At 45.9% G+C, this 27,486-nt stretch overlaps 1 protein-coding gene across 2 annotated transcripts in view; it reads right to left on the reverse strand.

Moving 5' to 3' along the window:
• The window catches only part of AGPAT4 (1-acylglycerol-3-phosphate O-acyltransferase 4), a 287,709-nt gene that overhangs the window by 113,122 nt on the left and 147,101 nt on the right, over positions 1-27,486 (reverse strand). For both annotated transcript variants that reach the window (XM_063919737.1, XM_063919738.1), the window contains exon 3: positions 25,391-25,560. In XM_063919737.1, coding sequence (XP_063775807.1) covers positions 25,391-25,560 — 170 coding nt within the window. The remainder of the gene's footprint in view (positions 1-25,390; positions 25,561-27,486) is intronic.

The raw sequence follows: 27,486 nt of genomic DNA on the forward strand, positions 1-27,486 counted from the left end.
TTTGCTAATCGCAATTCGCCCAATTATCGAACGATTGCGCATGTGCAGCGTTCGCATTGCACATGTGCTAGCAAAAACAGCGACTAAAAATGCGTACACATTGTGATCTCAATGTAGCCGCTGTTTGACTGACAGGAAGCCGGCATTTCTGGGTGGAAACCCGCCGTTTTCTGGGTGTGTCTGAAAAAACGCATGCGTGTCCAGGTGTTTTTAAGGAGGATCTCTGACGTCAGCGATGACCACTTCCAGCCTCTTGTTTAGCAAAAATTGTGGACGACCTTGCCTGTCGCAGATAGGAAAAATCTTCGATGTTTCGTTAATTGTGTATAATATTGTGATCAGCCCACATATTGCGATGCATTCGCAATTTTTATGATGGGCGTTTTTTTGTCTATTTCTGGGCGGCAACTATTTGATTGCAGAAAGCTTTTTAGCAGAAACTGCAATCCTTACTGAATTAGGCCCAAAATTTGCAGAGGTTGTGCTTCTATTCATTACGGATCCTGACTCCTCCCTACCCGTACTCCATGATTTATAGATCGTTATAGCGGGGCTTCCTTTTATAAACTAAACACCTCCAAAACTGAGGCATTACCCTTTCATCTGAATCCTGAGACTTTGGTCCGACTTAAACTGCAATATAAATATATCAGGAAGAAGGACTCTATATTTAGGTATCAACATTCCCAATGCCTTATCTAAATTTGCTGAGATTAACTATACGCCTCTATTCGCTCAGGTGGATGCTTTGTTGCAGAGTTGGATGGGTTTTGAGGTTTCCTGGTTAGGTCGACTAGCTGCGTTTAACATGTCTATCTTGCTGAAATTGAAGTTTTTATTTCGCACAATCGCCTATTTGGTTTCCCAGAAGTTTCTTAGTCAAGTCCACACCTTAATATTACATTATATTTGGAAAAACAAACCCCCAGGGATCATTTATAGCTGCTTGACCTGGGCTAGACATGTGGGTGACCTTGAGGTACCAGATCTAAAGGCGTATCAATATGCCTGTTTAGTAGCATAGATTAGCGACTGGTCTTTTATCTCCTGTGTTGATTTGGAGATAGCATTATTTCCCCATTTCCCCTGGCTGGACATAGTATGGACTCCTCTTTAACTAAGGCCCTTATTATCAGATACTCCCCGAGCAATATATGACTACCTCAGACTCAGAGCATGGGATACTGCTGTGATTTCTACTAAATGCCTCTCTCTACCTATTCGTAATCTGTCCCTGAATGCCTTTTCTCTGCTGATTCCTGATTTGAATGTTTCAGTATGGCTGTCATGTGGACTCGTTACCATTGCTAATGTCGTGGACGTCTCCTCTATCACTCCATTTTCTCTTACGTCCTAGAGGATGCTGGGGACTCCGTAAGGACCATGGGATAGACGGGCTCCGCAGGAGACATGGGCACTAAAAAAATAAGATTTTACTTACCGATAAATCTATTTCTCGTAGTCCGTAGTGGATGCTGGGGACTCCGTCAGGACCATGGGGATATAGCGGCTCCGCAGGAGACAGGGCACAATAATAAAAGCTTTAGGATCAGGTGGTGTGCACTGGCTCCTCCCCCCATGACCCTCCTCCAAGCCTCAGTTAGGATACTGTGCCCGGACGAGCGTGCATAATAAGGAAGGATATTGAATCCCGGGTAAGACTCATACCAGCCACACCAATCACACCGTACAACCTGTGATCTGAACCCAGTTAACAGTATGATAACAACGAAGGAGCCTCTGAAAAGATGGCTCACAACAAGAATAACCCGATTTTTGTAACAATAACTATGTACAAGTATTGCCGACAATCCGCACTTGGGATGGGCGCCCAGCATCCACTACGGACTACGAGAAATAGATTTATCGGTAAGTAAAATCTTATTTTCTCTGACGTCCTAGTGGATGCTGGGGACTCCGTCAGGACCATGGGGATTATACCAAAGCTCCCAAACGGGCGGGAGAGTGCGGATGACCCTGCAGCACCGAATGAGAGAACTCCATGTCCTCCTCAGCCAGGGTATCAAATTTGTAGAATTTAGCAAACGTGTTTTCCCCTGACCAAGTAACTGCTCTGCAAAGTTGTAAAGCCGAGACCCCTCGGGCAGTCGCCCAAGATGAGCCCCCTTCCTTTTGGAATGGGCTTTTACCGATTTTGGCTGTGGCAGGCCTGCCACAGAATGTGTAAACTGAATTGTATTACAAATCCAGCGAGCAATCGTCTGCTTAGAAGCAGGAGCACCCATCTTGTTGGGTGCATACAGGCTAAACAGCGAGTCAGATTTTCTGACTCCAGCCTTCCTGGAAACATATTTTTCAGGGCCCTGACAACGTCAAGTAACTTGGAGTCCTCCAAGTCCCTAGTACCCGCAGGTACCACAATAGGTTGGTTCATGTGAAAAACAGAAAACACCTTAAGGAGAAATTGAGGACGAGTCCTCAATTCTGCCCTGTCAGAATGAAAAATTAAGTAAGGGCTTTATATATGATAAAGCCGCCAATTCTGACACACGCCTGGCTGAAGCCAGGGCTAATAGCATCGTCACCTTCCATGTGAGATATTTTAAGTCCACAGTGGTGAGTGGTTCAAACCAATGTGACTTTAGGAAACTCAAAACAACATTGAGATCCCAAGGTGCCACTGGGGCACAAAAGGAGGCTGTATATGCAGTACCCCTTTTACAAACATCTGAACGTCAGGCACTAAAGCCAGTTCTTTCTGGAAGAAATTCGACAGGGCCGAAATTTGAACCTTAATGGACCCTAATTTTAGGCCCATAGACAGTCCTGTTTTCAGGAAATGTAGGAAACGACCCAGTTGGAATTCCTCTGTAGGGGCCTTCTTGGCCTCACACCACGCAACATATCTTCGCCAATGCGGTGAAAATGTTTTGCGGTTACATCCTTCCTGTCTTCGACCAGGGTAGGGATGACTTCATCTGGAATGCCCTTTCAGGATCCGGCGTTCAACCGCCATGCCGTCAAACGCGGCCGCGGTAAGTCTTGGAACAGACAAGGCCCCTGCTGGAGCAGGTCCTTTCTTAAAGGTAGAGGCCACGGGTCTTCCGTGAACATCTCTTGAAGTTTCGGGTACCAAGTCCTTCTTGGCCAATCCGGAACCACGAGTATCATTCTTACTCATCTCCCTCTTATGATTCTCAGTACTTTTTGTATGAGAGGCATAGGAGGGAACACATACTCTGACTGGTACATCCACAGTGTTACCAGAGCGTCCACCGCTATTGCCTGAGGGTCCCTTGACCTGGCGCAATATCTAGTTTTTTGTTCAGGCGGGACGCCATCATGTCCACCTTTGGTTTTTCACAACGGTTTACAATCATGTGGAAGACTTCCCGATGAAGTCCCCACTCTCCCGGGTGGAGGTCATGCCTGCTGAGGAAGTCTGCTTCCCAGTTTTCCACTCCCGGAATGAACACTGCTGAGAGTGTTATCACATGATTTTTCGCCCAGCGAAGAATCCTTGCAGTTTCTGCCATTTCCCTCCTGCTTCTTGTGCCGCCCTGTCTGTTTACGTGGGCGACTGCCGTGATGTTGTCCCACTGGATCAATACCGGCTGACCTTGAAGCAGAGGTCTTGCTAAGCTTAGAGCATTGTAAATTGCCCTTAGCTCCAGTATATTTATGTGGAGAGAAGTCTCCAGACTCGATCACACTCTCTGGAAATTTTTTCCTTGTGTGACTGCTCCCCAGCCACTCAGGCTGGCATCCGTGGTCACCAGGACCCAGTCCTGAATGCCGAATCTGCGGCCCTTTCATAGATGAGCACTCTGCAGCCACCGCAGAAGAAACACCCTTGTCCTTGGAGACAGGGTTATCCGCTGATGCATCTGAAGATGCGATCCGGACCATTTTTCCAGCAGATCCCACGTAAAGGTTCTTGCGTGAAATCTACCGAATGGGATCGCTTTGTAAGAAACCACCATTTTTCACAGGATCCTTGTGCAATGATGCACTGATACTTTTCCTGGTTTTAGGAGGTTCCTGACTAGCTCGGATAACTCCCTGGCTTTCTTCTCCGGGAGAAAACATCCTTTTTTGGACTGTGTCCAGAATCATCCCTAGGAACAGTAGACGTGTCGTCGGAAAAAAATGCGATTTTGGAATATTTAGAATCCACTCGTGCTGTCGTAGAACTACTTAAGATAGTGCTACTCCGACCTCCAACTGTTCTCTGGACCTTGCCCTTATCAGGAAAGCGTCCATATTTCTTTTAAGAAGAATCATCATTTCGGCCATTACCTTGGTAAAGACCCGGGGTGCCGTGGACAATCCAAACGGCAGCGTCTGAACTGATAGTGACAGTTCTGTACCACGAACCTGAGGTACCCTTGGTGAGAAGGGCAAATTTGGACATGTAGGTAAGCGTCCCTGATATCCAGTGACACCATATCGTCCCCTTCTTCCTGGTTCGCTATCACTGCTCTGAGTGACTCCATCTTGATTTGAACGCTTGTATGTAAGTGTTCAAATATTTCAGATCTCACCTAGCCGTCTGGCTTCAGTACCACAATATAGTGTGGAATAATACCCCTTCCCTTGTTGTAGAAGGGGTACTTTGATTATCACCAGCTGGGAATACAGCCTGTGAATTGTTCCCAATACTGCCTCCCTGTCGGAGGAAGACGTTGGTAAAGCAGACTTCAGGAACTTGTGAGGGGGAGACGTCTCGAATTTCCAATGTACACCTGGGATACTACGTGTAGGATCCAGGAGTCCACTTGTGAGTGAGCCCACTGCGTGCTGAAACTCTTGAGATGACCCCCTACCGCACCTGAGTCCGCTTGTACGGCCCCAGCGTCATGCTGCGGACTTGGCAGAAGCTGTGGAGGGCTTCTGTTCCTGGGAATGGGCTGCCTGCTGCAGTCTTCTTCCCTTTCCTCTACCCCTGGGCAGATATGACTGGCCCTTTTGCCCGCCTGCCCTTATGGGGACGAAAGGACTGAGACTGAAAAGACTGTGTCCTTTTCTGCTGAGATGTGACTTGGGGTAACAAAAGGTGGATTTTTCAGCTGTTGCCATGGCCACCAGGTCCGATGGACCGCCCCTTTATACGGCAATACTTCCATGTGCCGTCTGGAATCTGCATCACCTGACCACTGTCGTCTGGCAGATATGGACATCACATTTACTCTTGATGCCAGAATGCAAATATCCCTCTGCGCATCTCGCATATATAGAAATGCATCCTTAAAATGCTCTATAGTCAATAAAATCTTGTCCCTGTCAAGGGTATCAATATTTTCAGTCAGGAAATCCGACCAAGCCCCCTCAGCGCTGCACATCCAGGCTGAGGCGATTGCTGGTCGTAGTATAACACCAGTATATGTGTATATACTTTTAGGATATTTTTCAGCTTCCTATCAGCTGGCTCCTTGAGGGCTGCCGTATCTGGAGACGGTAACGCCACTTGTTTTTATAAGCGTGTGAGCGCCTTATTCACCCTAAGGTGTGTTTCCCAACTCGCCCTAACTTCTGGCGGGAAAGGGTATACCGCCAATAATTTTCTATCGGAGGAAACCCACGTATCATCACACACTTCATTTAATTTATCTGATTCAGGAAAAACTACAAGTAGTTTATTCACACCCTACATAATACCCTTATTTGTGGTACTTGTAGTATCAGAAATATGTAACACCTCCTTCATTGCCCTTAACATGAAACGTGTGGCCCTAAAGGAAAATACGTTTGTTTCTTCACCGTCGACACTGGAGTCAGTGTCCGTGTCTGTGTCTGTGTCGACCGACTGAGGTAAATGGGCGTTTTTACAAGCCCCTGACGGTGTCTGAGACGCCTGGACAGGTACTAATTTGTTTGCCGGCCGTCTCATGTCGTCAACCGTCCTTGCAGCGTGTTGACATTATCACGTAATTCCTAAATAAGCCATCCATTCCAGTGTCGACTCCCTAGAGAGTGACATCACCAATACAGGCAATTTGCTCCGCCTCCTCACCAACATCGTCCTCCTACATGTCGACACACACGTACCGACACACACAGGGAATGCTCTGACAGAGGACAGGACCCCACTAGCCCTTTGGGGAGACAGAGGGAGAGTTTGCCAGCACACACCTAAAACGCTATAATTATACAGGGACAACCCCTTATACAAGTGTTTTCCCTTATAGCATTTTTATATATGTAATCATATCGCCAAATAAGTGCCCCCCCTCTCTGTTTTAACCCTGTTTCTGTAGTGCAGTGCAGGGGAGAGCCTGGGAGCCTTCCTCACAGCAGAGCTGAGCAGGAAAATGGCGCCGTGTGCTGAGGAGAATAGGCCCCGCCCCCTTTTCGGCGGGCTCTTCTCCCGGAGTTTGTGAGATCAGGCAGGGGTTAAATACATCCATATAGCCTCAAGGGCTATATGTGATGTATTTTAGCCATAAAAAGGTATTATACATTGCTGCCCAGGGCGCCCCCCCCAGCGCCCTGCACCCTCAGTGACAGTTGGTGACTGTTGGTGAAGTGTGCTGACAACAATGGCGCACAGCTGCAGTGCTGTGCGCTACCTTATGAAGACTGAAAGTCTTCTGCCGCCTGTTTCTGGATCTCTGGACCTCTTCAACTTCGGCATCTGTAAGGGGGGTCGGCGGCACGGCTCCGGGACGAACCCCAGGGTGAGACCTGTGTTCCGACTCCCTCTGGAGCTAATGGTGTCCAGTAGCCTAAGAAGCAAATCCATCCTGCACGCAGGTGAGTTTTCTTCTCTCCCCTAAGTCCCTCGTAGCAGTGAGCCTGTTGCCAGCAGGACTCACTGAAAATAAAAAACCTAACTTAAACTTTTATTCTAAGCAGCTCAGGAGAGCCACCTAGATTGCACCCTTCTCGTCGGGCACAAAAATCTAACTGAGGCTTGGAGGAGGGTCATGGGGGGAGGAGCCAGTGCACACCACCTGATCCTAAAGCTTTTATTATTGTGCCCTGTCTCCTGCGGAGCCGCTATATCCCCATGGTCCTGACGGAGTCCCCAGCATCCACTAGGACGTCAGAGAAAATAACTTTAGGTATGGGTGTGCACTGGCTCCTCCCTCTATGCCCCTCCTCCAGACACCAGTTTGATACAGTGCCCAGAGGAGACTGGGTGCATTACAGGGAGCTCTCCTGAGTTTCCTGAAAGAAAGAAATTTTGTTAGGTTTTTTATTTTCAGGGATCCTGCTGGCAACAGACTCCCTGCATCAAGGGACTGAGGGGAGACAAGCAGACCTACTTTAATGCTAGGCTCTGCTTCTTAGGCTACTGAACACCATTAGCTCCAGAGGGAACGGAACGCAGGTCTCACCCTTGCTGTTTGTCCCGGAGCCGCAACGCCGTCCTCCTCACAGAGCCGGAAGATAGAAGCCGGGTGAGTATGAGAAGAAAGAAGACTTCAGAGGCGGCAGAAGACTTCGGATCTTCACTGAGGTAACGCGCAGCGGTAACGCTGCGCGCCATTGCTCCCACACAACACACGGCAGGCACTGTAAGGGTGCAGGGCGCAGGGGGGGCGCCCTGGGCTGCAATTTAAACCTTCGATCTGGCTAAAATGAGTATATACAGGCTCTACACTGTATATAAGAGATCCCCCGCCAGTTTTTTTAATGATTTCAGCGGGACCGAAGCCCGCCGCTGATGGGGCAGAGCTTGTTCCTCAGCACTCACCAGCGCCATTTTCTCCACAGCACACCGCTGAGAGGAAGCTCCCCGGACTCTCCCCTGCTGAACACGGTGAAAGAGGGTTGGAAAGAAGGGGGGCGGCGGCACATAATTTGGCGCAGATATATATAATAGCGCTATCTGGGTAAAAAAATATTGTTTTTTCCCTGGGTCAAATTGGCGCTGGGTGTGTGCTGGCATACTCTCTCTCTGTCTCTCCAAAGGGCCTTGTGGGGGGAACTGTCTTCAGATAAGAGGATTCCCTGAGTGTGTGGTGTGTCGGTACGCGTGTGTCGGCATGTCTGAGGTAGAAGGCTCTCCTAGGGAGGAGGTGGAGCAAATGACTGTGGTGTCTGTGTTGCCGATGGAGACACCACAGTCATTTGCTCCACCTCCTCCCTAGGAAAGCCTTCTACCTCAGACATGCCGACACACGCGTACCGACTGGTTGGATATGTGGAATGTTTTAAGTGCTAATGTAAATTTATTGCACAAAAGGTTGGACAAAGCCGAGTCCAGGGAGTGTACAGGGAGTCAAGCCCTGCCTGCCCCTATGTCGCAGGGACCTTCGGGGTCTCAAAAGCGCCCACTATCCCAAATAGTAGACACTAATACCGACACGGATTCTGACTCCAGTGTCGACTACGATGATGCAAAGTTACAGCCAAAATTGGCTAAAAGTATTCAATATATGATTATTGCAATAAAGAATGTATTGCATATCACATATGACCCCTCTGTCCCTGACACGAGGGTACACATGTTTAAGGAAAAGAAACCTGAGGTAACCTTTCCCCCATTTCATGAGCTGAACGAGTTATTTGAAAAGGCTTGGGAATCTCCAGACAAGAAACTGCAGATTCCCAAAAGGATTCTTATGGCGTATCCTTTCCCGACTAAGGACAGGATACGGTGGGAAACCTCCCCAAAGGTGAACAAAGCGTTGACACACTTATCCAAAAAGGTAGCGCTGCCATCCCAAGATACGGCAACCCTCAGGGATCCTGCTGATCGCAAGCAGGAGGCTACCTTGAAGTCCATTTACACACATTCTGGTACCTTACTCAGACCGGCGATAGCGTCGGCTTGGGTTTGTAGCACTATAGCAGCGTGGACAGATACCTTATCGGCGGAAATTGATACCCTGGATAAGGATACCATTTTATTGACCCTGGGTCATATTAAAGATGCTGTCTTATATATGAGAGATGCTCAAAGAGACATTGGCCTACTGGGTTCTAGAGTCAACGCTATGGCGATTTCTGCTAGACGAGTCCTATGGACCCGACAATGGACGGGTGATGCCAACTCAAAGAGGCATATGGAGGTTTTACCTTAAAAGGGTGAGGAATTGTTTGGGGAAGGTCTCTCGGACCTAGTTTCCACAGCAACGGCAGGTAAATCAACTTTTTTGCCTTATATTTCCTCACAGCCTAAGAAAGCGCCACATTATCAGATGAGGTCCTTTCGGTCACATAGAAACAAGAGAGTATGGGGATCATCCTTTCTTGCCAGAGGTAAGGGCAGGGGGAAAAAGCTGCCAACCACAGCTAGTTCCCAGGAGCAGAAGTCCCCCCCGGCCTCTACAAAATCCACCGCATAACGCTGGGGCTCCGCTGAGGGAGTCCGCCCCAGTGAGGGCACGTCTTCGACTTTTCAGCCACATCTGGGTTCACTCACAGGTGGATCCCTGGGCAATAGAAATTGTTTCCCAGGGTTACAAGCTGGAATTTGAAGAGGTGCCTCCTCGCCGCTTTTTCAAATCGGCCCTACCAGCTTCTCCCCCAGAGAGGGAGATAGTTTTAAATGCAATTCAAAAATTGTGTCTTTAACAAGTGGTGGTCAAAGTTCCCCTGCTTCAACAAGGGAGGGGTATTACTCAACCCTGTTTGTAGTCCCGAAACCGGACGGTTCGGTTAGACCCATTTTAAATTTAAAATCCTTAAACCTGTACTTGAAAAGGTTCAAGTTCAAGATGGAATCGCTCAGCGGTCATCGCCAGCCTAGAAGGGGGGGATTTTATGGTATCCCTGGACATAAAGGATGCATACCTTCATGTTCCCATATATCCATCTCATCAGGCATACCTGAGATTTGCGGTACAGGATTGTCATTACCAATTTCAGACATTGCCGTTTGGGCTTTCCACGGCCCCGAGGATTTTCACTAAGGTAATGGCGGAAATGATGGTGCTCCTGTGCAAGCGGGGTGTCACAATTAACCCGTACTTGGACGATCTCCTCATAAAAGCGAGATTACGAGAGCAGTTGCTGAACAGCGTATCACTTTCACTGAAGGTGTTACAACAACACGGCTGGATTCTCAATATCCCGAAGTCACAGTTGGTTCCTACGACTCGTTTGACCTTCTTAGGCATGATTCTGGATACGGACCAGAAAAGGGTTTATCTTCCGATAGAAAAGGCCCAGGAACTCATGGCTCTGGTCAGGGACCTATTGAAGCCAAAAAGGGTGTCAGTGCATCACTGCACTCGAGTCCTGGGGAAGATGGTGGCGTCTTACGAGGCCATTCCCTTCAGCAGGTTCCATGCGAGGACTTTCCAATGGGACCTACTGCACAAGTGGTCCCAGGGCCATGGTATCTCTCCTGTGGTGGCTGCAGAGTGCTCACCTTCTAGAGGGTCGCAGGTTCGGCATTCAGGACTGGATTCTGGTAACCACGGACGCGAGCCTCCGAGGTTGGGGAGCAGTCACACAGGGAAGAAACTTCCAAGGTCTCTGGTCAAGCCAGGAGGCTTGTCTTCACATCAACGTCCTGGAGCTGAGGGCCATATACAACGCCCTTCGTCAAGCGGAGAATTTGCTTCGCGACCTACCAGTTCTGATTCAGTCAGACAACATCACCGCAGTGGCTCATGTAAACCGCCAAGGCGGCACAAAGAGCAGAGTGGCAATGGCGGAAGCCACCAGGATTCTTCGCTGGGCGGAAAATCATGTAAGCGCACTGACAGCAGTGTTCATTCCAGGTGTGGACAACTGGGAAGCAGACTTCCTCAGCAGACACGATCTGCATCCAGGAGAGTGGGGACTTCTTCAGGAAGTCTTTGCACAGATTGCAAGTCAGTGGGGACTGCCCCAGATAGACATGATGGCGTCCCGCCTCAACAAGAAACTACAGAGGTATTGCGCCAGGTCAAGAGACCCTCAGGCGGTGGCAGTGGACGCCCTGGTGACACCGTGGGTGTTCCAGTCGGTCTATGTGTTTCCTCCTCTTCCTCTCATCCCCAAGGTGTTGAGAATAATAAGAAAAAGAGGAGTACAGACAATTCTCATTGTTCCAGATTGGCCGCGAAGGGCCTGGTATCCGGATCTGCAGGAAATGCTCACAGAAGATCCGTGGCCTCTTCCTCTAAGACAGGACCTGTTACAACAGGGGCCCTGTCTGTTCCAAGACTTACCGCGGCTGCGTTTGATGGCATGGCGGTTGAACGCCGGATCCTAGCGGACCCAGAAGTACAGACTTTTGTGAAGGGAGTGCTGCATATTCAGCCTCCTTTTGTACCTCCAGTGGCACCTTAACGTGGTGTTGCGGTTCCTTAAGTCTCACTGGTTTGAACCACTTAAAACGGTGGAATTAAAATATCTCACTTGGAAAGTGGTCATGTTGTTAGCCTTGGCTTCGGCTAGGCGAGTGTCGGAATTGGCGGCTTTGTCTCACAAAAGCCCCTATCTAGTTTTCCATGTGGATAGAGCGGAATTGCCAACCCGTCCTCAATTCTTGCCTAAGGTGGTTTCATCTTTTCATATGAACCAACCTATTGTGGTGCCTGTGGCTACGCGAGACTTGTAGGATTCAGAGTCCCTTGATGTGGTCAGGGCTTTGAAAATGTATGTGGCCAGAAGGGCTCGGGTCAGAAAAACAGAGGCACTGTTTGTCCTGTATGCAGCCAACAAGGTGGGCGCTCCTGCTTCGAAGCAGACTATTGCTCGCTGGATCTGTAACACGATTCAGCAGGCTCATTCTACGGCTGGATTGCCGTTACCAAAATCGGTAAAGGCCCATTCCACTAGGAAGGTTGGCTCTTCTTGGGCGGCTGCCCGAGGGGTCTCTGCATTACAGCTGTGCCGAGCTGCTACTTGGTCGGGTTCAAACACCTTTGTAAAGTTCTACAAGTTTGATACCCTGGCTGAGGAGGACCTCCTGTTTGCTCATTCGGTGCTGCAGAGTCATCCGCACTCTCCCGCCCGTTTGGGGGCTTTGGTATAATCCCCATGGTCTTTACGGAGTCCCCAGCATCCTCTAGGACGTAAGAGAAAATAAGATTTTAAACCTACCGGTAAATCTTTTTCTCCTAGTCCATAGAGGATGCTGGGCGCCCGTCCCGGTGCGGACTACATCTGCAAGACTTGTATATAGTTTTTGCTTACATAAGGGTTATGTTACAGTTAAGATCAGTCTCGGACTGATGCTGTGTTGTTTCATACTGTTAACTGGTTCGTATTTCCCAAGTTATACGGTGTGGATGGTGTGGGCTGGTATGAATCTTGCCCTTAGATTAACAAAAATCCTTTACTCGTACTGTCCGTCTCCTCTGGGCACAGTTTCTCTAACTGGGGTCTGGAGGAGGGGCATAGAGGGAGGAGCCAGTGCACACCCATACCTAAAGTTCTTTTTTTAGTGCCCATGTCTCCTGCGGAGCCCGTCTATCCCATGGTCCTTACGGAGTCCCCAGCATCCTCTACGGACTAGGAGAAAAAGATTTACCGGTAGGTTTAAAATCTTATTTTCCTCCCTACAAAGACAATACAATCTTTCCTATAGGGAATTATTTACATATAATCACATAAGCCACTGGATATCTAGTATGCTCTGATCCTTTGGATCACTGTATCTTCTGCCACCTAATATCCTTGCAAAATTATCATCTGATTATCATCTCTGCTTTTCTCAATCTATACCTCATCTCTTGGGAAACTAATCAGCTCTTTTGGATTTCAGTATCGTCTGTACGCAGATGATACTCAAATCTACCTATTTGTATTGGTCAGGGTCACTGAATGCCTTCCTTCTGTTTCATCTTGGATTTCATCTCGTCACCTCAAACTTAGTATTTTCAAAACAGAGCTACTTACATTTCCACCGGCCAATTTTAGTTACCAACTTGATATCTCTATCACTGTTGAGAACTCAACAATCAATCCTACCCCACAAGCTCGCTGCCTAGGTGTCATACTTGACTCAGAAGACTGTCCTTTGCTCCCCACATTCCATCTGTCTCAAAATCATGTTACATGCATCTAAAAAACATATCCAAAATACGACCATACCTTACACAAGACACTGCAAAAACTCTAATCCATGCTCTCATTATCTCCTACATTGATTATTGCAATAGTCTTCTTACTTGTCTTACCAAAAAGAGACTCTCACCCCTACAATCCATTCTGAATGCAGCTACGAGGCTAATCTTCCTTGCTAGACGTTCATCGTCTGCAGATCCACTCTGTCAGTCCCTCTATTGGTTACCTGTATTCTACCGTATAAAGTATAAAATACTTTTATTCACACATAAGGCCATTAACCATACTACACCAATGTACATCTCTTCGCTCATCTCAAAATATCTCCCAACTCGACCTCTCCGCTCTCCACAAGATCTACGTCTCTCATCCACACTCATTACTTACTCCTATGCACATTTGCAGGACTTTCTTCAGGCTGCACCCACTCTGTGGAATGCCCTACCACGCACAATAAGACTCTCCCCTAGTCTCCAAACCTTCAAGCGTTCCCTGAAAACTCACCTCTTCAGGCTAGCTTATCACATTCCAGAACCGCTCACTCAACCATCATAAGCTTTCCTATCCGATTATATCCCCACTGTACAGTCCGTACATATCCTCCACATATTTTCTCTTTCTTCACTTTCTTTTCTTTCTGACCATGGGGATGTGATATCATGCAACCCACCTAGAACCTTTGCAATCGGGTGGACAAATATGCAATAGATAGCGCCTTTCCTTGTGTATCAATGTTTATTTCCCTATAGATTGTAAGCTTGCAAGCAGGGCCCTCCTACCTGTATGACTGTTTATTACCCAGTTTTATTTTATCATTGTGTACAATTGTAAAGTGCAACAGAATTTGCTGCGCTATATAAGAAACTGTTAAGAAATAAATCTGACAATGTCAGAGGCGCTATAAAGTTTTGGTACATTATGCCTCGGGACTCTGAGACGGAGGGTAAATAACACATGCAACTACAATGGGAGACAGATTTGCAGTCAATGTTCACACCTCAGGAATGGGAGTCGATTTATAGTATGGCCCATAGTTTCTCTAAATGTTTGCTACGAGACGGCGGCTCGTTCAGATGACGAGCCGCCGGCCTGCTCTACCCAGCATCCCGCCTGTTGCAAGGTTACCGGGACGCTGAGGAGCTTACGCCGGCGGCTTCCTGCGGTTGCTTAGCGACCAGGGACGCCGCGAGGGGAGCTTTGGTACGTGCAGTGTTCAAGCTGCACGGGAGTTCTTAGGGCTGGGTGTGGACGTGCAGTGCACAGGCTGCACAGAGTTAGTAATTAAGGAGGCTTGGTTGCATGGAGCTAGTTCACTAGTTACTACTTCCTATATATTCTCAGTCTGCCCGTTGTGCTGTGCTGGTCATAGTTCCTGCCTGCTGTGGGAGCCCTCGTCACTGTGCTCCAGTTCCAGTCTACAGAATTCTCGCCCGCTTTCCAGTGGTCATTTATAGTGTCAGGTCTGGTTTCCAGCCTCTGCTCTGTACCAGCCCTATTCATAGAATTATATTGTTAATAATATACCTTAAGGGGCATACACACGTAGCGATGTGTGCTTAAATTGTAAGCAATCTGTCTAGATTGCTTAGAAATAAAGCACACATCTCTCCGTGTGTATGCCCCATAGCGGCAGCGATGCGCGTCCCCGCATGTCGTTATTGCCGGTTCTAGATTGGCCTAGTAAGATCGCTACTTCACAGCCGGGTGAAGTGAGCGTCACCGCCCGCCCCCCCTCCTCGCTCAGTACACATCGCGGTGTGTGCTGTGCGGGGGGAGATATGTGTGCTGAGCAGTCTGTGCTAGATCGCTCAGCACACAACGGTATGTGTGTACCTCCCTGTTAGTATTTCTTTAGTATTTGTTTAGTACTAGATGTAATAACAGTACTGTTCTTCCCAGGTGTCTTTTGTGTTCATTCTGTTTAGTGTTAACCTCGCCCTGCCTGGCAGAACCCAGTCCTCTCAGCCATAGTTTACCTTCCCTTCTCCCTGTACATCCTTGCTGCCCACTTAGTCATCTTAGGATTTCTTTTCCTGCCGGCTTTGATTCTTGTCACCTTGGGGTTGAGCTCATACTACCGCCAGTGGAATAAGTGCTGGTGGGCATCCCAGTATCGGTAGACGCATACAGCCTTATGGGAAAAGTGGCTCTTATAAGACCTGCTGTGTGCGTTCTAGGAGTCTCGAGCCCGGGTGTACAAGGGTCACTGCCTGAAGATCTACGAACCACGCTGGACTCGGAAAGAAGATCTCAATCTCACCGTAACATTGTTATAACCATCTGGAAATGCAATTTAAATTGTTACATTGGCTTTATTTCACGCCAGGTAAACTACAGTACATACAATTTGGCCCTCTCAATCAAAATTTTGTTGGGGGAACTGTATGAAGATAAGTGACATTTTCCATGTGTTTTGGGCTTGTCTTAAGATCCGCATGCTATGGAAGGAAGTGTTTGATTTATCCCGCAAAGTTCTACACATTAACTTTCAAGAGTCACCCTCACTGGCTTCACTCCATATATACATGCATATTTTTAATGCTACTAGGGCGGCCATTGCGCAATGTTGGAAATGTCCTTCTCCCCCAACCCTCCATAAAATAATCTGCAAAATACATTATCCTTTTCAATTGGAGACCTTTGGAATACCCTACTCCTTTAAGAATTCCTTCCCCCAGACCAAATAGTTTAGATGGCATGAGTTCACTACAACTGGGGAAGGTGAAAGGTTGCTTCTTGAAACAGAGTAATCTCACCGGGAGTTGCCCCCTCATTGACATGTATGTATTAACTACCTTGTTGTCTGCCTTATATGTTCTTTTTAGTTTTATCATCTGGGTGTGTTATTGGATTTGATGTCATGGATACTGTCTCTCTTCCTTTTTTATCTTCTGTACCCCTTCATTCTTTTCCATGGTTAACGGAACAAAACTTTAATAAAAATGATTGATGTAAAAAAACAGAAGAGAAAGCCAGAAAGGAAAGCAATGTATTTCCTGAAAACTGCATGCAGAAAGCATTAAATGAAAATAATCTAAAAGTTAGTAGGGCAATTTCAGTAAGGAACAGATGTGTCCTCTTACATCCTCTCTGCAGCCATGCTAAACAGCCCCTGAAGTCACGTCATGCCATGGCGGTACTCAGCAGCACTCAACGTCTTTTTTTTGCATTTTCCCCCGCAAAAATGCATCTTAGTCGCAAAGTAATGCAATAGGATGCACAAGCAGGATATGCAGCATGCCTATATTCTGTGTGTAATTGTGGATGTATCTGCATCCGGAATGCCACGTTACAGTTTTTTCCAGGAAAACACTGCAGCAAAGCATTTTGAATGCAAATACAGTCACAGTCAGTTGTGTGTCCTATTACATTACTTTGCGACTAAGGCGAGTATTCAATCACAGTCGGAAGTTCAGACAGGACGGAAAGACGGCACTTTCCGCCGATAATCGGAACTTTCCGACACTTCAATATTCAATTGAAGTGCCGTTTTTCCACGCTGTCGGAAATTCCGACAAGTCGAAAAACACATGGATGAGCGGAATCTCAACCCCGCCGCTGTCGAAAACGGGCCGTTTTCGACCATTCATTTCCGCCCATAAGAGAGGGTGGAAACTAATGGTCGGAATGGGAGGGGGAAACGGGCGGACACGGCCCACATTGAATAGTGAACTGTGATTGAATACTCACCTAAAACGTATTTCCGTGGAATAAAAAGGCAAAAAAGATGACTGGCGCTACCAAGTCATACAGCACTCACACATTACTTATAACGCAACTCATAACGCGTGGAGCAAAGATGCAAGAGGACACATCTGTACCTTTGAAGCTACTATGAAAATTCATTACACCAGAATCGAAAGTAAAAGTTTAGTAACCATAAAAAACAGAACATCGATCAGATCACTTCTTATATTACTGCAGGAAGAGGATATACGCGCACTATAGTGGGTATTTTGGTACACTTTTTGGCAACTCTAAGCAAAAGTGCAGGATAATTATTTTTAAATAATTTAGAAGCAAAATCAGTTTACACATATTAAGCTACTTTTCTCTTTGCTCTGCCATCTCCTAATAAATATATATGCAAATGAAGTATGCTGTACATTATGTTGTATGTTTCACTAACAAACACTGAAATGGGATGTATTCCTCACTGAACAACAACTTGAATAAAGCAAACTGGCTTTTCACAAAACAAACAAAAAAACAAAAACAAAATACTCTATAGGTGGGTACACACTTAGCGATAAATGAAACAACGTTGCTCATTTTGACCCTCCCTGAGTGACGTTGTTTAGTTTATCACTAAGTGTGTATGTCGCCGCCGATGAGTGATGTGCGGCCCAGCATGTCGTTAACGACCCTTGCTGTCGGCCGTACATGCAGCTCAATTTAGACTGTCATCCAAAAACTGCATGCAGGCCCGGCCATGGCGTGACGTCACTGAGCGATATGGTTTGCATACAGCTCAGTGTGTATGCACTGCCGCCGACCGCCCCGGTAGGGAAGAGAACACACTAGGCGACGTCGCTCTTAGATCACATCGCCTAGTGTGTACCCACCCTATGTTCAGAAAGAGTGGGTCCCCTATTAAACAAAATCATTCAGTTAATTTTACTATTTTCAGGAGACATGGTCAAAAAATGCCAGCTGAAGAGACTCAATGGGGATTATTTAATATCAATGTGCAAAATAGTAGTAACTCACAGAAACAATTGCAAAAGTGCAAATTCCCAGAGTGAATCCAATTAGCCCAGGGTTTACCAACACTATGAAGCTGCCCATACAGTTACCAATCAGGCCACCTGGCCAATTTATACTAGAGAAGACACTTGAGGTGCTCAGCATACAGTTTACCCCAAAATAATTTCTCCAGGAATGTAGCTAACATAAACTGATCAGCCATAACATTAAACAGCTCTGAACCATCGAGGCATGGATTCCATAAGACCTCTGAAGGCATCCTGTGGTATCTGGCACCAAGGCATTACTAGCAGATCCTTTAAGTCCTGTAAGTCGCGAGGTCGGGCCTCCATGGCTTGCACTTGTTTTTCCAGCACACTCTAGTTATGATCTATCAGATTGAGATCTGGCAAATTTGGAGGAAAACACCCTGAACTTTGTCATGTTCCTCAAACCATTGCTGAACAATGGGGGTAATTCAGAGTTGATCGCAGCAGCAAATTTGTTAGCAGTTGGGCAAAACCATGGTCCTCATTCCGAGTTGTTCGCTCGCTAGCTACTTTTAGCAGAAATGCAAACACAAAGCCGCCGCCCTCTGGGAGTGTATCTTAGCATAGCATAATTGCTAACGAAAGATTAGCAATTCTGCTATTAAGTATTTCCTTGCAGTTTCTGAGTAGCTCCAGACCTACTCCTAGATTGCGATCACCTCAGTCCGTTTAGTTACTGGTTTGACGTCACAAACACGCCCAGCCACTCCCCCGTTACTCCAGCCACTCCTGCATTTTCTGCTGGCACGCTGGCGTTTTTAAGCACACTCCCGGAAAACGCTCAGTTACCACCCAGAAACACCCACTTCCTGTCAATCACACTACGATCAGCAGAGCGATTGAAAAGCTTTGTTCGCCCGTGAGTAAAATAGCATAGTGTTGTGTAAAAATACTTAGCGCGTGCGCCCTGCTGTGCATACGCATGCGCAGAACTGCCGGATTTTAGCCTATTAGCAATTCTGCTAAAAATAGCAGCGAGCGAACAACTCGGAATGAGGGCCCATGTGCACTGCAAGTGTGGCAGATATAACATTTGCAGAGACAGTTAGATTTGGGCGGGTTATATTGTTTCTGTGCAGGGTAAATACTGGCTGCTTTATTTTTACACTGCAATTTAGGTTTCAGTTTGAACACACCCCACCCAAATCTAACTCTCTCTGCACATGTTATAATCTGCCCCCCCCACCCTGCAGTGCACATGGCTTTGCCCAACTGCTAACAAATGTGCTGCTGCGATCAACTCTGAATTACTCCCAATATTTGCAGTGTGGCAGGGTGCATTATCCTGCTGAAAGAGGCGAGGCCACTGCCATCAGGGAATACCGTTGCCATGAAGGGGTGTACTTGATTCAGTAGGTGGCACGTGTCAAAGTAACATCGACATGAATGGCAGGACCCAAGAATTCTTAGCAAAACATTGCTCATAGCATTACACTGCCTCCACCAGCTTGTCTTCTTCCCATAGTGCATCGTGGTGCAATCTTTTCCACAGGTAAATGACGCAAACGCACCAGGCCATCCACAGGATGTAAAAAAAAAAAAACATCCTGAGGAAAACCAACTGACTGTGGTTAAAACAGCTGTTGGGATGTTGCTGTCTTTACTATCTGACTGTATGGATTTTTTTTTTAAGTAAACATTGCTGCTACTGAAACGCGAGTGCTTTTTGTTAAACTTTTTTCTGTTTGGAAAAAGTGAGTGTTATTTATTATTCATTATGGGCCTTGCACAATATATATATATATCTATAAACATACTGCATAACTGGTGTGTGCAGTGTCTTTAATTCATTGGAAGACCGCTGAGTGCCACCTCTGTTTATATGGATGTCTAATCATTATGGAAGGCACCGGGGCAGTTATTATTAATGTTTGAGTGCCGGGCTCTACACACTTTATATATTTTATATATATATATATATATATATATATATATATATATATATATACACACACACAGGTTGAGTATCCCATATCCAAATATTCCGAAATACGGAATATTCCGAAATACGGACTTTTTTGAGTGAGAGTGAGATAGTGAAACCTTTGTTTTCTGATGACTCAATGTACACAAACTTTGTTTAATACACAAAATTATTAAATATATTGTATAAAATGGCCTTCAGGCTGTGCGTATAAGGTGTATATGAAACATAAATGAATTGTGTGAATGTACACACACTTTGTTTAATGCACAAAGTTATTAAAATAATGGCTAAAATGACCTTCAGGCTGTGTGTATAAGGGCCCTCATTCCGAGTCGTTCGCTCGGTATTTTTCATCGCATCGCAATGAAAATCCGCTTAGTACGCATGCGCAATATTCGCACTGCGACTGCGCCAAGTAATTTACCAATGAAGATAGTATTTTTACTCACGGCTTTTTCATCGCTCCGGCGATCGTAATGTGATTGACAGGAAATGGGTGTTACTGGGCGGAAACACGGCGTTTTATGGGCGTGTGGTTGAAAACGCTACCGTTTCCGGAAAAAACGCAGGAGTGGCTGGAGAAACGGGGGAGTGTCTGGGCGAACGCTGGGTGTGTTTGTGACGTCAAACCAGGAACGACAAGCACTGAACTGATCGCACTGGCAGAGTAAGGTTGAAGTTACTCAGAAACTGCTAAGTAGTTTGTAATCGCAATATTGCGATTACGTCGGTCGCAATTTTAAGAAGCTAAGATACACTCCCAGTAGGCGTAGCCTTAGCGTGTGTAACTCTGCTAAATTCGCCTTGCGACCGATCAACTCGGAATGAGGGCCAAGGTGTATATGAGACATAATTACATTTTGTGCTTAGACTTGGGTCCTATCACCATGATATCTCATTATGGTATGCAATTATTCCAAAATACGGAAAAATCCCATATTCAAAAAAACTTCTGGTCCCGAGCATTTTGGATAAGGGATACTCAACCTGTATATATATATATATATATATATATATATATATATATATATATATATGTATATACTGCTCAAAAAAATAAAGGGAACACTAAAATAACACATCCTAGATCTGAATGAATGAAATATTCTTATTAAATACTTTGTTCTTTACATAGTTGAATGTGCTGACAACAAAATCACACAAAAATTGTCAATGGAAATCAAATTTATTAACCCATGGAGGTCTGCATTTGGAGTCACCCTCAAAATTAAAGTGGAAAAACACACTACAGGCTGATCCAACTTTGATGTAATGTCCTTAAAACAAGTCAAAATGAGGCTCAGTAGTGTGTGTGGCCTCCACGTGCCTGTATGACCTCCCTACAACCCACACAAGTGGCTCAGGTAGTGCAGCTCATCAACGATAGCACATCAATGCTAGCTGTGGCAAGAAGGTTTGCTGTGTCTGTCAGCGTAGTGTCCAGAGCATAGAGGCGCTACCAGGAGACAGGCCAGTACATCAGGAGATATGGAGGAGGCCGTAGGAGGGCAACAACCCAGCAGCAGGACCGCTACCTCCGCCTTTGTGCAAGGAGGAGCACTGCCAGAGCCCAGCAAAATGACCTCCAGAAAGCCACAAATGTGCATGTGTCTACTCAAACAATCAGAAACAGACTCCATGAGGGTGGTATGAGGGCCCGACGCCCACAGGTGGGGGTTGTGCTTACAGCCCAACACCGTGCAGGACGTTTGGCATTTGCCAGAGAACACCAAGATTGGCAAATTCGCCACTGGCGCCCTGTGCTCTTCACAGATGAAAGCAGGTTCTCACTGAGCACATGTGAAAGATGTGACAGAGTCTGGAGACGCCAAGGAGAACGTTCTGCTGCCTGCAACATCCTCCAGCATGACTGGTTTGGCAGTGGGTCAGTAATGGTGTTGGGTGGCATTTCTTTGGGGGGCCGCACAGCCCTCCATGTGCTCGCCAGAGGTAGCCTGACTGCCATTAGGTACCGAGATGATATCCTCAGACCCCTTGTGAGACCATATGCTGGTGCGGTTGGCCCTGGGTTCCTCCTAATGCAAGACAATGCTAGACCTCATGTGACTGGAGTGTGTCAGCAGTTCCTGCAAGATGAAGGCATTGATGCTATGGACTGGCCCGCCCGTTCCCCAGACCTGAATCCAATTGAGCACATCTGGGACATCATGTCTCGCTCCATCCACCAATGCCACGTTGCACCACAGACTGTCCAGGAGTTGGAGGATGCTTTAGTCCAGGTCTGGGAGGATATCCCTCAGGAGACCATCCGCCACATCATCAGGAGCATGCCCAGGCGTTGTAGGGAGGTCATATAGGCACGAGGAGGCCACAGACACTACTGAGCCTCATTTTGACTTGTTTTAAGGACATTACATCAAAGTTGGATCAGCCTGTAGTGTGTTTTTCCACTTTAGTTTTGAGGGTGACTCCAAATCCAGACCTCCATGAGTTAATAAATTTGATTTCCATTGATAATTTTTGTGTGATTTTTTTGTCAGCCCATTCAACTATGTAAAGAGCAAAGTATTTAATAAGAATATTTCATTCATTCAGATCTAGGATGTGTTATTTTAATGTTCCCTTTATTTTTTTGAGCAGTGTCTATCTATCTATCTATCTATCTATCTATCTATCTCTGGACTTGAAAAGATCAGTACAGAATACTCCTTAATTAATCAATGTTTTAAGCTTATTACAAACCCATCATCAGGATACAAACCTGTCATCTTTTGTATCCTGATGACGGTTTGTAATAAAGTCGAAACGTTGATAAATTAAGGAGTATGCTGGATTGATCTCTTTCAAATCCAGAGAGTGCCACTGCCTGTGGAATCTGTATGTATTTTATATTAAGCGTGCTCCATAGCTATTACTGTGAGGGAAGTGCCGACATAGACTGGATTTGCTTTTATATATATATATATATATATCCAAATGTGGTCGCACTCACACAAAGGAGTATAACATCGACTGGGGTGGCTCCCAAGAGGTGCAGAGTGTTAGTCCAGACGTCAACGTATAGAAAGACAGCATAAAGGGGCACTCACCAGAATTTTGCACGTAAAAAGCATTGAATATTTTATTTATACTTATCAAGGTAATTTCACAAGGAGAGTTCTTTCAACGTTTCGATCCATCAGGATCATCATCAGGAAAATACAGCATAGGCAGCATGTACAAAAAGTTGCATCCGTTCATGTACACCAGTATCTACTGGTGTACATGAACGGATGCAACTTTTTGTACATGCTGCCTATGCTGTATTTTCCTGATGATGATCCTGATGGATCGAAACGTTGAAAGAACTCTCCTTGTGAAATTACCTTGATAAGTATAAATAAAATATTCAATGCTTTTTACGTGCAAAATTCTGGTGAGTGCCCCTTTATGCTGTCTTTCTATATATATATATATATATATATATATATACACTGTATATATCAGTGTTTAGACACACACACACACACACACACACACACACACACACACACTTCTATCTATAATATATGCTCTGCGCTGGGAAAGGCTAAGTATAGCATAGAGGGGGCAGGACAGACAGGGGTATGACAGTCATAGCAGCAGAGAAAGGGGCTTCCTTCTAGACACAGTCACAGCCTCACTTCTCTTCCAGCCATCGCTGTCAGAGCTTGGAGGGCAACCTCTGCCCCAAGATGAGAGATATAGTGGTGGTAAGAGATGATAGAGAGAGCGAGTGGGGGTAAGATGATAGAGAGAGGGATGTGTGGGTGGGGGGGAGAGAGATGGGAAGATGGGCATAGAGACTGCAGCGCTTGGAGCGTGTGTCCCCACCACTCCCCCAAACACAACGCCCCCTCCATATCCCACCACATACTCCTTTCCCCTATTTAAGATCAGAGAGACAGAATGAGATGGGGGAGGAGAGACAAGGTGAGGCGGGTGGGGGGGGAGAGCAGAGAGGGTGGAGGAGGAGGACAAAAATGAAAGACACAGGTGGCTTGAGGTTGGAGAGACATCAGGGTAATGATTCTGGAGAGACACAGAGGAAGCATGAGGCTATATAGGCACAGGAGTCACATGTGTCTACAGTAGAAACAGTAGGAGCATAATGCATAAGAGACACAGGGGAGGAATGAAGCTGGAGACACACTAAGGGGATTAGTTTGGAGGTCCCACTAGCTAGTAAGATAGATAATCTTCTCATATTCTGACAGCCCGGTTTATTAATGCTAATTCACAGATGATGGCCTACATAACGCCACGTCTTGTGAGGCGTCAACCTCTTGGCTGTATGGGGAATTCATGAGGTGTCCCCACCATTGGGATCTCTGGTGAAGGTACATAAAGTTGGTAAGTTGTTCTTTTAAGTGTAAAGCACTCTGACGAAAGTGTTCTGAAGGACAATGAAACAATGGTCATGCAACTTGTGGCTTGTTATCTTGTTTGTCCCAATGCAGCCTCATTTATGTGTATCTTGCGCTTATCACTCTTTATCACTACTTTATCCCTTCCCCAGGTCAATACATCTGTCCCTTTGTGCTGTATGTACTAATTATCTGGTCACAAATCTGGGCCACCAAGAAAGGGGGAGATGAGTAGTAACTACCCAGGGCCTGGGCTTGTTGGGAGGGGCCAGCCCAGGTCAACTGCTAAGGTGTGGCTGCCGGTGCCCCCTATGTGGTCACTGGAGCCGCTTCGCAGGAAAACTTTCATTTTTTTGAGGGGACGTAGTGATGCCAACCTGGATTTGGCCAAGTCCCCCTCAGTACCAGGCCGTGGCCGCTCTTAGCCGTCCTGCCAGCATTTTCTCTCCAAGGTATCTTGCATCCAAGTGGACTGGACACAATACAGTTCTACACTTTTTCTACTGAACACCTTTTCAATACTGGGTGTTGTAGCGGATTCCAAGCTCTAAGGTATGAAAAAGTTGCAGGCTAGCAACTGTCATAGTATATTAAATCAATAATTTCATTATACTGTAGGCTATTGTCTTTTTATTATAGTATCTGGAGAGGTATGAAGTAGGTTTCAAGTGTACAGTGATAAAAGGGGAAAAAGAGAAGGTTCCTTAAAAATGACCATCCTTTGTTGTTCACCATACCTTCCCAGCGAAGCGAAACAGTTCTACTGACTGAGATCTCTGTGAATTTGCAGATGAAGGGTCCCTTATTGACATGAATAAAATACATGCACTATGTTTTTGACAAGATGGTTTTAGAGAATTGAATAATGACCTGCAACTGTGGGTGTTAGAGGTGAATGTACATGCACAATAGCAGAATAAGCCAATACTGCATGCATTGCAGTGTGCCTAAATATTTACACTCACCAAGAACTTGAACACCAGTCTGAAATGATAATGCAACTAAGCATCCACTTAGCAGCAGGAGATATAAAGAACAGCAAAACTTGACAGTAATCACTTGGAAAATAAATACAAGTATAATCTGCCTCTGTACGATTTAGTCACAGTCCTTTAGAAAACATATTCCATCAGCGATCTAAAAGCATTCTATGGGCTCTTAAAAGCCACAGAATGAACATTACCTTCATGGGAAAAAAGATGCATTGGCAAGCTCTTAAATAGTAAATATCTTGATGAAAACCTGGAAGGTTCACACTTTTGTATGCTTTTATCTTTGTAATAACTGTATGTTAAATCAATTATATATTTTTTCCCTTTCTTATGTTTTATTTTTTTAATAATCAACAGATACCAATTACATACTAAAGGTTGTGTATTTTAAGATTAGATGGAAACGGATATAAAAATATACAGATACTAGTAGGAGCTCCGACTTTGAAGAAGGAAAATTAATCTTCTACTCACCCCAAGGACACCAAATCTCTCACAAAACTTCCAACCACATAGAAAGTCAATTTCAAAGTTATGATTGAGAATTACTATAGCGTTCTCATTGCCATATTTGGTGTAGGCTTCAGTATCAGTATACAGCGTGCAATCAGTGGCTGACCACCACTCCAATAACATCACCAATTCTGAAATACATAACAAACACCATAATAGGTTACATGTTATAATGATATGACCATTTAGCAAAATACCAATTTAGATGAATTAACGTATTTATTTCAAATACTGTTTAAAAAGTGAATTACAAACACCAATGTACTAAACTCTGCACTATTATTTTATACACTAGTGATCGATAATAAGAATTTACTTACCGATAATTCTATTTCTCGGAGTCCGTAGTGGATGCTGGGGTTCCTGAAAGGACCATGGGGAATAGCGGCTCCGCAGGAGACAGGGCACAAAAGTAAAGCTTTCCGATCAGGTGGTGTGCACTGGCTCCTCCCCCTATGACCCTCCTCCAAGCCAGTTAGGTACTGTGCCCGGACGAGCGTACACAATAAGGGAGGAATTTTGAATCCCGGGTAAGACTCATACCAGCCACACCAATCACACCGTACAACTTGTGATCAAATCCAGTTAACAGTATGATAACAGAGGAGCCTCTGAAAGATGGCTTCCTAAACAATAACCCGAATTAGTTAACAATAACTATGTACAATTATTGCAGATAATCCGCACTTGGGATGGGCGCCCAGCATCCACTACGGACTCCGAGAAATAGAATTATCGGTAAGTGAATTCTTATTTTCTCTATCGTCCTAGTGGATGCTGGGGTTCCTGAAAGGACCATGGGGATTATACCAAAGCTCCCAAACGGGCGGGAGAGTGCGGATGACTCTGCAGCACCGAATGAGAGAACTCCAGGTCCTCCTTAGCCAGAGTATCAAATTTGTAAAATTTTACAAACGTGTTCTCCCCTGACCACGTAGCTGCTCGGCAAAGTTGTAATGCCGAGACCCCTCGGGCAGCCGCCCAAGATGAGCCCACCTTCCTTGTGGAGTGGGCCTTTACAGATTTAGGCTGTGGCAGGCCTGCCACAGAATGTGCAAGTTGGATTGTGCTACAGATCCAACGAGCAATCGTCTGCTTAGACGCAGGAGCACCCATCTTGTTGGGTGCATACAATATAAACAACGAGTCAGATTTTCTGACTCCAGCTGTCCTTGCAATATATATTTTTAATGCTCTGACAACGTCCAGTAACTTGGAGTCCTCCAAGTCACTTGTAGCCGCAGGCACTACAATAGGCTGGTTCAGATGAAATGCTGACACCACCTTAGGGAGAAAATGCGGACGAGTCCGCAGTTCTGCCCTGTCCGAATGGAAAATCAGATATGGGCTTTTGTAAGATAAAGCTGCCAGTTCTGACACTCTCCTGGCCGAAGCCAGGGCTAGTAACATGGTCACTTTCCATGTGAGATATTTTAAATCCACCTTTTTTAGTGGTTCAAACCAATGAGATTTTAGAAATTCCAAAACCACATTGAGATCCCACGGTGCCACTGGAGGCACCACAGGAGGCTGTATATGCAGCACTCCCTTAACAAAAGTCTGGACTTCAGGAACTGAAGCCAATTCTTTTTGAAAGAAAATCGACAGGGCCGAAATTTGAACCTTAATAGATTCCAATTTGAGACCCATAGACAATCCTGATTGCAGGAAATGTAGGAATCGACCCAGTTGAAATTCCTCCGTCGGAGCACTCCGATCCTCGCACCACGCAACATATCTTCGCCAAATGCGGTGATAGTGTTGCACGGTTACTTCCTTCCTTGCTTTAATCAAAGTAGGAATGACTTCTTCCGGCATGCCTTTTTCCTTTAGGATCCGGCGTTCAACCGCCATGCCGTCAAACGCAGCCGCGGTAAGTCTTGAAACAGACAGGGACCCTGCTGAAGCAAGTCCCTCCTTAGAGGTAGAGGCCACGGATCTTCCGTGATCATCTCTTGAAGTTCCGGGTACCAAGTCCTTCTTGGCCAATCCGGAACCACTAGTATCGTTCTTACGCCTCTTTGCCGTATAATTCTCAATACTTTTGGTATGAGAGG

Source organism: Pseudophryne corroboree, chromosome 4 (genome assembly GCF_028390025.1).
Source record: "Pseudophryne corroboree isolate aPseCor3 chromosome 4, aPseCor3.hap2, whole genome shotgun sequence".
In the NCBI taxonomy this organism is placed as follows: domain Eukaryota; kingdom Metazoa; phylum Chordata; class Amphibia; order Anura; family Myobatrachidae; genus Pseudophryne; species Pseudophryne corroboree.